The sequence below is a fragment of the Nyctereutes procyonoides genome, unplaced genomic scaffold (assembly GCF_905146905.1).
Source record: "Nyctereutes procyonoides isolate TBG_1078 unplaced genomic scaffold, NYPRO_anot_genome, whole genome shotgun sequence".
Lineage (NCBI taxonomy): Eukaryota > Metazoa > Chordata > Mammalia > Carnivora > Canidae > Nyctereutes > Nyctereutes procyonoides.
In genome coordinates, this window is record NW_026575128.1 from 9,519,457 (window position 1) to 9,533,379 (window position 13,923).

At 36.6% G+C, this 13,923-nt stretch overlaps 1 protein-coding gene across 2 annotated transcripts in view; it reads left to right on the plus strand.

Annotated features, from left to right (window-relative positions):
- Positions 1–13,923, plus strand: part of NRDC (nardilysin convertase) — an 88,634-nt gene that overhangs the window by 64,248 nt on the left and 10,463 nt on the right. For both annotated transcript variants that reach the window (XM_055341597.1, XM_055341598.1), the window contains 6 exons: positions 5,149–5,253; positions 6,904–7,027; positions 7,563–7,649; positions 9,598–9,717; positions 11,007–11,058; positions 11,936–12,086. In XM_055341597.1, the coding sequence (XP_055197572.1) occupies positions 5,149–5,253; positions 6,904–7,027; positions 7,563–7,649; positions 9,598–9,717; positions 11,007–11,058; positions 11,936–12,086 (639 nt within the window). The remainder of the gene's footprint in view (positions 1–5,148; positions 5,254–6,903; positions 7,028–7,562; positions 7,650–9,597; positions 9,718–11,006; positions 11,059–11,935; positions 12,087–13,923) is intronic.

Genomic DNA, 13,923 nt, shown 5'->3' on the forward strand with positions numbered 1-13,923 from the left:
GACAGTCATTTTACCTACGTAGTCGTCCATCTGTCCTTTTGGTGAACATTCATGGAGAACTTGCTATGGTACTTGATATTGGGGAATTGTAATGTTATAAAGACATCCTGCAGGCTAATTCTGTAGTGATTACTACATGTAGTATTAGAAATGGTGGGCTTCAGGATTTCAGGGTGAGGAGAGCGTTTGCCTTGATCGGAATAGAATCAGGGAAGGCTCCATGGGTGTGGTAGATTTGAATTGAGTACAGCATAGAAAAATGAATAAGGTTGGGATACATTGTAAGCAATGGGAAAAATGTAAGTAAGGAACTTTGGGTAATCGTGGAAAAGTAAATGGTCCTATGTGTCTTTGAAAGGAAGGTATTATATAAGGCTGAAATGTAAGGCGTTTGAAGCAGGGTTTCTTTAAAACCCTTTCTGCTTCTTGGATCCCTTTGGAAATCTTTTGAATCCTGTGGACCCCTCCTCAGAATAGTATTTCATTCCTTCAACTTTTTAACCTCTCAGGAAAATTGTCTTAGTGGTACAGTAATCAGTGTTTATCTCTCACCTAGATTCACCAGTTAATAGTTTTCCATATTTTCTTTCCTCTCTTTCCTTATATATGTATGTGCATGTATGTATCTTTTTCCTAAAACATTTGATATTTAATTACAGACATGATACTTGTCACACTCAAGAAACTACATTGAAACAATATTGTTAAATATTATACAAACCAGGGCGCCTGGTTCAGTCAGTTAAGCTTCCAACTTTTGATCTCAGCTTAGATCTTGATTTCATAGTCATTAGTTCAAGCCCTGCCATGGGCTCCATGCTTGGTGTGGAGCCTACTTAAAAAAAAAAAAAAAAGTGGGGATCCCAGGGTGGCTCAGCGGTTTCGCACCTGCCTTTGGCCCAGAGTGCAATCCTGGAGTCCCAGGATCGAGTCCCACGTCGGGCTCCTGGCATGGAGCCTGTTTCTCCCTCTGCCTGTGTCTCTGCCCTCCCCCCCCATCATAAATAAATAAAAATAAATCTTAAAAAAAAGTATATATATTACACAATTCATAAAATAGTGTTTCTGAGTGCATGAAATAAAATACAGCAGTTTATGAAGGAATATTGAAATAAAATGCTCAAAATGGTAAAAAAAATAGTACTATGTCTCTTCAATAACATATTAACAAGGGCTAGCAGTAGGTCTAACAATTATTTCGGTTTAAGGTAACAGTGAGTGTGAGATATCTGCAACAACTATATTGTGATTCTTTTTTACTTTTAAATTTTTTTAAAAAATTTATTTATTTATTCATGAAAGATACAGAGCACGAGAGAAAGAGGCAGAGACACAGGCAGAGGAAGAAGCAGGCTCCATGCAGGGACCCAGACGTGTGGGACTCGATTCTGCGTCTCCAGGATCACAACTTGGGCTGAAGGCGGCACTAAACCGCTGAGCCACCCGGGCTGCCCCTCTGATTCTTTTTTAAAAAGATTTTATTTATTTACTTGAGAGGGAGCATGAGTCCAATGGGAAGGGAGGGACAGAGGGAGAGGGTGAAACAGACTCCCCATTGAGCTTGTTGCAGGGCTCCATCCCAGGACCCTGAGATCATGACCTGAGCTTAAAGGCAGACGCTTAATCAACTGAGCCACCCAGACACAACATCCCATTCTTTCCCTGCCGTAATTCTGACCCATTTGTTGTGATTTTTTTATTGGTTAGTCATAGATGCTGCTAATAATCAAGTGTGGTTTGTGCCTATATTCATAATAGAATAAAAATGCTCATTTAGAGATCAATGAAAATAAATATGTAATTTCTTCCCAGCCCTGGGAAGAATCTGCACTATATACTTGAATCATTGAAATAGAAATAAAAATCTTATTCTGTGAAATCAGGCTGCTTTGACACATCTGTTAGCCTGTTAGAGGGCCCTATTGACACTCTTCCCTATAAGTGGACTGATAGGTGTAGAACTCCACGAGTCCTGTCATCTGCCTTGCCAGGAGTGATTTTGTCCAGTGTCTTTATCAGTTGTGGTGACAAGTGGGTCAGAACTGTGGCAGGGAAGGAATGGGATCGAGAATTGTGGACTACAACGTAAATGATTCCCAGATTCCTTTTTTGGGGATCAGCTTTTTAGCATTGGTTGAGTGAGTGACATTTTTGTTCTATCCCTCCATTTTCCTATTAGCAAGTCATTTCAAGATAATCTTTTTATGAACATCTCCCCATTTTTGTAGCTCCTCATTTTTTTACCATTAGCAATATTCATGAATACTTGTCTTGATTTTTAAAACACAAATCCAAGATATATTAGATTATAACTTAATTGCAAAGTGAGAACTAATCAGAAAGGTCTTTGTCTCTGTGTGAACTGCTAAATTAACTCAAGTAGCTTAGCTTATACTGACTTTTATAAATTTCTGTTTGTTTTTTTTAACAAAGTTGGAATATCTCCTTTTTATACTTTTTCTGGTCTTCATCAATAAAGGCAAATAGGATTGCCCTTTTCAAACTATTCAAACCAGTCTTACTTAATTAAGAAATTTTTAAAAATTCCTTCCCATAGAAACTTGAACTCAGTATGTTTTATATGAACAACAATATGAACTAGAAGAAAGGTGTTTAAGTGCTTTTCTGTAGGCAGAAAAACAAATAATGTAATAGTAGGCAGGTAGAGTTTGTAGTAGATAAAAAAAAACCTAGAGGATAGACAGTAAAAAGTGCTGGAGAAGAAATAGAGGAATTAGAACCCTCATACATTACTGGTGGGAATGTAAAGTGGTGTAGTTGCAAACAGTTTGACAGTTCCTTAAAAAGTTAAACAGAATTACCCTATGGGCTCTGCTATAAGTTCTCCTAGGTATACACCCATGAGCATTGAAAACTGTCCATACAAATACTTGTACACAAGTATTTCTATAGCAGTAATCAGTGTAGCCCCAAAGTGGAAACACCCAAATGTCAACAAATGAATGGCTAAACAAAATGTAGCATATGCATACTGTGGAATAGTAGTCAGCCACAAAAAAGAATGAAGCACTGATTCGTGCTACAACATGGATGAACCTTGAAAACATACTAAGTGAAAGAAGCCAGTCACCACAGGTCACCTGTTATATAATTCTATTTATATGAAATTTCCAGAGTGAAATTTCTCTAGATACAGCACAGATTGTTGGTTGCCAGCAGCTAGGGGGAGTGGGTCTCAGGGAGTGACTGCTTGGGGTTTCCTTTTGGGGCAATGAAAATACTTGCCGACTAAATGGTGGTAATGATTGTACAACTTTGTGAATATCCTAATAACCACTAAATTGTATATTTTATTTCATTTTTAATTGTGTACATTAAAAGTGTGAGTTTCATTTTATGCGGATTACATCTTTAAAAAAATGAAAGGTTAGAATTTAAGTGTTTTTCTTAGTACTGGCTCCATTGCTTTGGCACTGGAGGTCTGCTTTTAGCCAGGGTCTTTAATGTTTTCCCATAGGAAATATTTTGAATCATTCATTTTGTTGCATACTGACAAGAGCAGTTAATTTATAAGTAAGTGGCTGGTTGAAAATACTTAAAAACAAAAACAAAAACAGCAAGGAGGTATCACTTTAAATAATACTAGCACCTGACTGACAGTGATCAATTTGATGATTCAGGAGTGTTTCCTGAAGTGGAAAGTGGAACCAAAAAAAGCTAACAATCAATCTTTATTTTTTCCTACTCTATTTTTATGTGATAATGTAGTATATAACATAGACTTATGGTCTCTAGCTTGATGCATGCATGTCTCATTTCTTCTCCATGAATACAGTAACCTTCATCTCTCTTCTGTCTTCCATTAGATGAGAGAACAACCCTTACAGCCTAGTAAAGAACTGTATAGTGTAGTATTTTTTTTTTTTTTTTTAGTGTAGTATTTTGGAAAGGAGTGTTTGCTGCTATGTTAGGAGTCCTGAATTCTAGTGTCTACTCTTTCCGTCATTACTGTGTGACTTTGGACAAGCCACCTGATCAATCTGAGTAGTTTCTTCTAAAATGTGGGAATAGAACCACTTGGTATCTGAAGGACTTGTCAGTTTTAAGATTCTGAACGTCTGGGTGATCAATAAGTACTTAAATTGATTGCTTTCCTCTGAAAAACTATTTCCATTTCATAGGTTAGAGAACCTGTGGTCACTCTTTCAGTTTTAAATGGAGGTTAATATATTGATTAATAGAATTTCTTATATCAAGACTTTTTTTTAAAATTTTTTTTAAATTTTTTTTATTTATTTATGATAGTCACACAGAGAGGGGGGGGGCAGAGACACAGGCAGAGGGAGAAGCAGGCTCCATGCACCGGGAGCCCGACGTGGGATTCGATCCCGGGTCTCCAGGATCGCGCCCTGGGCCAAAGGCAGGCGCTAAACCGCTGCGCCACCCAGGGATCCCTCAAGACTTTTATCTAATGACACATTTTGATTTCTACATTGATTTGATTCATGTTTGCAGATAGTTTTAGGTGATAGTGCTATAGTGATAAAATGATGAAGACCCTGTCTTTAGGGACATCAATCATATGGGGCACTTGACATATAAACAAGCATTTCCAGCTCAGTGTTGTAATTGATCTCATGAAGAGGCTCTGACATGACTAGAGCCTAGTGTGTTGTAGGGCTCAGGATGGGGATTAGAGGAGTGTCAGGTTAAATTGCTTAAGGTGGTAAATTTTCTCTGGCTAGATTTTCTTAGAATTCTGAACATCAAATCCCACCCCCCCCCCTTTTTTTAAAGAAGTAATCTCTACACCCAACATGGGGCTCAAGTAAGCATCATATTTTTTTTTTAAGATTTTATTTATTTATTCATGATAGTCACACACACACAGAGAGAGAGAGAGGCAGAGACACAGGCAGAGGGAGAAGCAGGCTCCATGCAGGGAGCCCGACGTGGGATTCAATCCCGGGTATCCAGGATCGCGCCCCGGGCCAAAGGCAGGCGCTAAACCGCTGCGCCACCCAGGGATCCCTAAGCATCATATTTTTAAGCAAAAATTACATATGTTCATATATTTCTGTTCAGAAGTTTTTGGTTTCACTGTTTAAAAAAAGGAAAATTATTTCCATTTTGTGGTAAATTAAGAATAATGGGAGTTTCTGGCATGAAATAATTCTCTCTTTACAGACAGATCCAGTCGAGTATGTGGAAAATATGTGTGAAAACATGCAGCTGTATCCACTACAGGACTTTCTCACTGGAGATCAGCTTCTCTTTGAATACAAGCCAGAAGTAAGGAGGTTTCATTTCTAAGAGTTACTTTTAGACAAAGAGAAGGGGGAAACAATGCAGAGATCTACTTAATAACTGTGGGGATATAGAAAACTTGGATAAATTTGTCAAATTTTTTGCTTAAATGGAAGAAATAGTTTTGTGGGTAGTTTTTCATGATTGCTGTATATGATCATGTTTAAATATGAGGAGAAAAATCAAGTCCTTAGGTACTGTTATTCTGTTTTTCAAGTGTTACAACATCTACTAAAAAAGTGATTTTTAAGTGCTTTAGTTGCTATGCTTATTTAGAGAGTTTTTTGCTTACCTTTTAGTTCAGTTAGAGACTGGGCAATTACATTTTAACCATTTTGAAAATGTTTATGAGAAATGTAAGATGTCATGAATTTGAAACATGTGATTTATAGACAGTATTACATACAAATAAATCCTTGGTCGGGTCTTTCCTCCTTTCCTTGTTGGGAGTAAGTCATTTTGCTCCATATGGGGTAGCAGTTCTCAGTTGGGTGATTTTTGCCCCCCAGGGGATATTTGTCAGTGTCTGGAGACATTTCACTTGCCACAACTGGGGGATGCTCTTGGCATCTAGTAGGTTAGAAGCCAGAAGTGTCAGCTAAACATCCTACAGTGCAAAAGACAACACCCAACAATAAAGTGTTATTTGGCCCAAGATGTTAATAATGCTGAGGTTGAGAAACTTTGATACAGGGTATTCCAAAATCTTAAAGGTAGGAAAAGGTAAAGGAGGAAGCAGTCATCACACGTTCTTGTTATCTCCTAGGAAGATTGTGCCTAGGGGTCCAAGTATTTTTTCTGAACTTCGTTTGTTGTTTTTTTCTCAAAGGAATAATGGTGTTTAAATTGGTAGTTTGGGTTTCAAACTTACCCACAAAGTCTTCTGTTTATTCTTATCATACCTGAAGGATTATTGAAGGAGGCCCTGCAATGGGATCAATTTATTGATTCTTGGGGATGAATTAATCTAATACCTAGTAGTTAAGGGTATAGTCTTTGGAATCAATCATGTACAAACTTGTTTAGAACTCCAGGTTTGCCACTTCTAGCTGTGTTGTTCTGTACATATTATGTAATCTGTAATCTGAGCAAATAACTTTTAATGGGAACCTGAGTATTATTTTTTATAAAATGGGTATATCTTACAGTTGTTTTTAAGATGATATGAAATAATGTATGTTAAACACTACCTGGCACATAGTACTATAAATGAGAGCTATTTTTACTGCGAGTACTGTTACTATGTAGGTTTTGAGATGAACACAGTTTATAGCATTATCAAGAAAAAACTACTAATAGACTAATGAATTTTTATGAGTTAGGGTGTTCGTGACTATAGATAAAGAGTTTCATGAGCATCAAGATACTAAGATCTTGGGGATGCCTAACAATGTGGCTTGCTTTTTTGTGTGTGTGTGATTTTGTTTTTTATTTTTTTGAAATCTAAATTCAGTTAATGAACATTTATAATGTATTATTAGTTTCAGAGGTAGAGGTCCGTGATTCATCAATCTTGATATAATACCCAGTGCTCATTTACATCATGTGCCCTCTGTAATGTCCTTTGCCTTTTTAAGAGAGCTATCTTAGGTTAAGGTTGTTATTGTGTGTGTGTTTCCCCACTTCCCCACTTAGGTCATTGCTGAAGCTCTTAATCAGCTAGTTCCGCAAAAAGCAAATCTTGTTCTGCTGTCTGGTGCTAATGAGGGAAAATGTGACCTCAAGGAGAAATGGTTTGGGACTCAATATAGTATGGAAGGTAAAATATTTTAATGATTGTTCTACATTTAGGTTTATCTGACTCATCTGAGAAGAATTTTTATTCCTTAATGATTTGTCTAATGTCCTATGGGAAAATATAATATAAACTTTTTTTAGAAATGAAAATTATTTATACTGCTTTGCAGAAAATTACTTTCTGCTATGTTTATTATAGCTAGTGAAAAACTCCTATGTTCTGGATAGTTTGCAGAAGAGTTTTGACTATGTTTTAGAAAAGTACTTCTAAAACTTCAGTATACATATATATTACGTAGAGATCTTATTAAAATACAAATCGGTACTCACTAGCTCTGGGGTAGGGCCTGAAGTTCTGCAATTCTAATAAGCTCCCAGGTGATACCAATGCTACCAACCATACTTTTGAGTAGTAAATGGCTAGAATGCCAGGATAAATTATAGTTTTCCTGAGAAAGAAGAATCGATTTGTGAAGGCTTATTGTTAACTGGTTTGTTATTAAGAGAATGCTCAACATTGCATTGTTTGTTGGATCAGTTTTTTTTCATCTCTACAGATGTTGAAAACTCTTGGGCTGAACTATGGAAGACTAATTTCGAATTAAATCTGGATCTTCATCTTCCAGCTGAAAATAAATACATAGGTCAGTGAAATAGCAATCATTATATATATAATCCATTTATATATTAATAAAAGAAATAGCACCTGTATAGTATATTTACAGAGTATCATTTAAATTTCTATTCGAGCTTCCCAGTAATACTCTGGAGTAGGCATTACTGTTTTCTTACTTTTTTGAATGAGAAAACCTGAGGTTTAAAAAGGTAAAGCAACTTGTCATAGGTTAGTCAGTTGGTAAATGGAAAAAAACAGATCTACTTAAATGTAGATCTTGGGACTCTGAAACTTTTTCTTTTTCCTGTGTATATAGGTGATCTTCCATGTCAGTCTCTGTAGGGCTAGCCATTATTTTGGCTGGTTGTTCTAGTGCTTTTTAAACTACAAGGTTTGTGAAATCAGTGTAATGGGTTGTCAGATCAGTGTAATGAGTTATGAGAGCATTAAAAAAAAGCAATTAGGATGGAAAATAGCAAAACGTTTAATTGCTTTATAAAGAAAGAGTATTTCAAGAACTGTATTTTTTTAGATTTTATTTATTTATTTGAGAGACAGATACAGCAACAGAGAGATAGAAAGAGAGCCTGATTGGGAGGAGAGGGAGAAGCAGGCTCCCCACTGAGCAGGGAGCCGGACTAGGGGCTCCATCCCAGGACCCTGGGATCATGACCTGAGCCAAAGGCAGATGCTTAATCAACTGAACCACTCAGGCACCCCTATTTCAAGAACTTTTGTTCCATATATATGTGTATGTGTATGCTTCTGCCTCCCTGTCTACTAGCTTACAATGGGAAAAATTGGAACCAGGAGAAAGCTGCTGGTCTAGGTCAAAGATTACAGCTGTATATAACTAATTTATTCAATGCTATTTTCCACAGCAATTCCACTCCTAGGTATAAACCCAAAAGAATTAAAAACAGTCAAACAAATACATGTACATGCATGTTCATAGCAGCATTATTCATTAATGGGAAACAGCCCATATGTCCATCAGTAAATGAATGGATAACAAATTGTGGTAAATATATACAAAGGAATAATATTCAGTCATAAAAAATGAAGTATGTATATGCTACAACATAGATGAACCTTGAAAACATTATGCTAAAGAAGCAGACACAAAGGGTCATATATGATTCCATTTATAAATGAAATATCCAGGATATATGAATTCACAGAGACAGAACACAAATTGATGATTGCCAGTGGCTGGGAGGAATGGATAATGGGAAGTGACTGTTTCATGGGATATAAAAGTTTCCTTTTAGGATGCTGAAAATGTTTCAAAACTGGATAGAAATGGTAGTTGCACAACACTATGCATGTACTAAATACCTCTGAATTATTCACTTTAAAATGGTTAATTTCTTATGTAAATTTAATCTCAATTAGAAGAAAAACCTTTTAAAAAAAATCTCGCATATTCTAGGCAATTCAGTTCCACATCTTGAACTTTAAGTATCTTAAACAAGCCAGTCCTTTGTAATAAAGAAACAAGTAGTTTTTTCTATTTCTGTTTTCCTTTCAGTAGCTATTTCTCACCTACATATTGATGAAAGAATTTTTCATTAACTTAGTTTGACTTTGTTAGAACGTTTTTGTTGTAAAACATAACAAAAAAAAATAACAAAAATTGACATTCTCATTCAGGAATGGATTTGTTTATAAATTGGTTTATACAACTATCCTAAGGGTCCCTCTTACAGTTAAGATTGGCTTTGAGAAAGGTAATGAAGCAGAGCATGGAAAGGTCAGAACCAGTCCTTAGGAAATTATAGATTTCAGAGTTCATTTAGTTTATAAGGCCAAGAGAATTTTCTTTTTTGCATTGTTCTACTAACGTATTGTATTCTAGCATTTGAATTTGGCTTACTTTTGCCACCAAGAAAAGTTCCTAGACTCTAAAACCAAGAACAGGTTGTTGGGAATCATGTTGAATTACATGATGAATTATTACTCTTTTCTGTTGTTAGCCACGGACTTCATGTTGAAGGCTTTTGATTGCCCAGAGACAGAATACCCTGTTAAAATTGTGAACACTCCACAAGGTTGCCTGTGGTATAAGAAAGACAACAAATTCAAAATTCCCAAAGGTAAAATGTTTCCTTCTATAACAGGAGTGAAATAAGCTTAGCAACTCTTTCTCCACTTGGTAGCAACCTATTTCCATGTGTCTATCACCTGTCTCCCTTTCTCCTTCCTCTTCCAGTTGAAGATCTTTTCTAGGCTTATCTTGTCAGAACCATACTGCACTTCTTTGAGGTCACAGAAATCCTCATTCTAGGAAAGATTCAAGGCTAAAATGAAAATGTTTTTAAATAATTCTTGCAGTTAAATGAGACGGAGAGCCAGATGTTTGGCCATCTTAGGGAATGGGTGGTATGTTTTTTTTTTTTTAATTTTTTTATTTATTTATGATAGTCACACACACAGAGAGAGAGAGGCAGAGACACAGGCAGAGGGAGAAGCAGGCTCCATGCACCGGGAGCCTGACGTGGGATTCGATCCCAGGTCTCCAGGATCGCGCCCTGGGCCAAAGGCAGGTGCTAAACCGCTGCGCCACCCAGGGATCCCCTGGGTGGTATGTTTTAAACATTACTTTTAAAGAGACAAAAAGAGTACGCTGAAGGAAATTATTCTTAAACACAATAGATAACCTATTCCAGCATTACAAATGTGAAAAATCCTCCACTCTTTCCCTTTACCATTTTGCTTTTCATTGTAAAGGAATCACAGTGTACACTGATTAGTTAAATGGACTCCAGAGTTGTTGACTTTAAACTGTGTTGCTTTTTTATTTTCTGTTCTTTTGCATCACATAGGAACTTACGGAAGCAGCTTGGGATCAAAAAAAGCTGAGAGCTCTTCATTGCCATTTAACCCAGATCCTTAATTTTAACACAACTGTTTTGTGGCCCTCAGAGATTCTTGAATTTATTGGGAAGGTGTTTCTTGAATTAATCAACCAGTATTTCAAAACATTGTTTAAGAACATTCAAAAATGTTCTTAAATTCAGCTTTTTTGGAAAGTCTGCTATGACTTTCTGTGAGTATTGGGGTTCTCTATTGACATGTATACCTCTGTAAACATTTTCTCTGACCAAAGTTGTTAATAAATAAATACAGTATTCCTAGGCTTCTTTCTATATCTGTTTATGTGTCTGGCCTTCCCATAGACTAAAGTGTGCCTTCTGGACACTCTTTAGAGTGGTAAATACTACTTTTTAAAGATATGTCAGGATAAAAATGTAACAAGGATTTAAGGGCTAGTAGTTTATTTCAGAATTTTTAGGAAACATGATGTTAAGGGCATATAGCAGGTGTATAAAATATCTGAGTCCTCTGGCCTGTATTTTCTCATCTATGTTTTTTTTTCTTTTAGCATATATACGTTTCCATCTGATTTCACCTTTGATACAGAAGTCTGCAGCAAAGTAAGCAATTGTCCACTTTACTGGAAAATATGTTTAGTTTCATTTTGAATCGTTCTGTCATTTTCTCTATCAGTACTGAGCTGTGCTGCTGATCTGTGTATTTTTTTCTGTGCCACAAACAAATTATTCATATTGATACTAAATATTAAATGGAATTGTGGCTGCTTTATCTCCAGCACCCAGGTGTAAAACATACTGAAAATATAGGGTAGTCATAGTATTACTGGATTGAGAAAGTTCATTAGAAATGAGTTTGGATCAGCTCTAGTCTGTAATGAGAACAAATGCATCTGTTGATCCTATATTTAGAAACTGGCAAGGAATCTGATTAAACTTTATAGCAAATAACTTATGTATTTATATATAGATAACTGCACTGTGGGAGGTCAGAGCCTAAAATGTGTCTGAAACATAGAAGGTACTCGGGAAATGTTAGTGTACTACTTCCTTTCCTTTGCCATGTAAACTGTGGAATCTAACCTTAGAATAACAGGCAGCATTAATAGTAATACCACTTGAAAAAATGTATTAGCTGCCTCCCTTCCCTCAGATTTTTAGGCTTCAGGGATGGCCCAGAGCCTTTGGGCCAATTGTTTTTTATGCCTTTTACACTTACCCCATTTTTCATTATGTGTATATAACATTCAAAGATGGGGAAGCATTGCTGAAGGTAAGGTGTTCTGTAGTGTGCCTATAAAATTGAGTCCTTGGTAAACTGTATTTACTTTTGCACTCAGTATACGGTTTTACATTCTGGAGTAGTGTAACCACTGTCTTTGTAAAAGTAGTATAACCACTTTGTTTCCTACTCCAAAGCATGTTTGTTCGTGTTTATTTCTTGCCAATTAATGATGCTGTTTTCACTTTATATTCTCAGTGTGGTCCTCTTTGATATCTTTGTCAATATCCTTACCCATAACCTTGCTGAACCAGCTTATGAAGCAGATGTGGCACAGCTAGAGTATAAGTTGGTAGCTGGAGAACATGGTTTAATTATTCGAGTGAAAGGATTCAACCACAAACTACCTGTAAGTACAGGTGTTCTGTTTTGCTCGTAGAGAGCTTTAGATTTTGTTTGTTGCCCCTAAAGCACCAATCATAGAGGCTTATGCATGGGTTGCTATACATAGAAAGAAATGTTTGTTAATGTGGGTTATCGTGTTTTCTTGGCTGGTGACAGCTATTCTAACTTGGGCCACACATAAAACCCTCCTCCTGTGTCTCTCCCTCCTGTGTCTCTCCCTCCTCCTGTGTCTCTGCCTCTCTCTCTCTCTCTATGTCTATCATAAATAAATAAATCTTAAAAAAAAATAACTTGGGCCACACATAAGAGCAACATCTATTCATTAATTACTAGCAGTGCATGCAATGTAGCCCGTGCTTCAGGCTTGATTTCACTTCCTTTTGCTGTCAGTTTCTCGGTGGCCACCACTGGCATTTTGGACTGGTTTGAGATTAATTTCATACTCACACGGTAATAACAAATTTAAAGCACCTGGAACATTGCCTGACAGAGTAGAAGTCAAGTGTTTGTATCCTTCCAAGCTCTTCCTTCACTCTGTCCCTTTGTTTCGGGTATGTGTTGTATTTTCCTTCTAAATTTAGGAGCCTTTAAGAAACATGATCTATACCTTGTCAGTAATTTATCTTTTGATAAGGAATGTTTCAGTGTTAACTTTGTCAAAAACTTCATAAGCAAAAGGAGGGATAACATGGAATGCTGGCTAAGAGGGATAGACCATTAAATACCAGCTAAAATAATACAGTGTATCCAACAACAAATGTTATATCTTGATTTCTTTTGTAGAACATATATCAAGATTTAGGGAACTAGGTTCAAACAAGAAAAAATCTGGAGCAAAGTACCTGGCAGAAATTAGAACTGTGCTAAGAGGCCTCTCTCTCTTAGCAAAAACCCGAGAGGACAGTATAGTTCTTTTCTTTATACCCTTGCCCTAATCATCTTCCCCAGAGAACAAAGATTGGTCTTAGGAGGAAACATTGTAGAATATTTGACTTTTGTCAATCTTCAGAGGCCTTAATATAATATAGCTTAAGGTCCACACAGATTAAAGCCTAATACATTGGTTGTCATTTAGGAGGTATATTTTAGAATTACCTTGGGAGCTTTTTAAAAATATAAGCCATAGGGGATCCCTGGGTGGCTCAGCGGTTTCCCGCCTGCCTTTGACCCAGGGCGTGATCCTGTCCCGCGTCGGGTTCCCGGCATGGAGCCTGCTTCTCCCTCTGCCTGTGTCTCTGCCTCTCTCTCTCTCTCTATCATTAATAAATAAAAATAAATCTTAAAAAAAAATAAGCCATAGACAAGTATTTGAGACTTTTAATTTTATGAAGCTTACCTAGCCTTCATATTAAAACCTGGCATAGAATCTATAAATCTCTCTCTTTTTCTCTCTCAACCTAGACACCAGTTTCACCTATATAATATAGATTCAGACATTTTATTTTTTTTAAATTTTTTTTTTTAATTTTTATTTATTTATGATAGTCACAGAGAGAGAGAGAGGCAGAGACATAGGCAGAGGGAGAAGCAGGCTCCATGCACCGGGAGCCCGATGTGGGATTCGATCCCGGGTCTCCAGGCGCCAAACCGCTGCGCCACCCAGGGATCCCAGATTCAGACATTTTAAAAATTTGAAAATTAAATCCAATAATGTAACAGAAAGAAAAATTCATGTGACCAAAAGCTAGGAATATGAAAGGTTTGTTGCTCAGTATTTGAAAGTTGCTGAACACAAATCATTATAACAGTTCAAACGGAACATTAGATGAATAAGTAATAAATGCCCAAAAAAATCTGATAAATTAAGTGGGCATTCTTAATAAGAAGGAATAGAAGGAAAT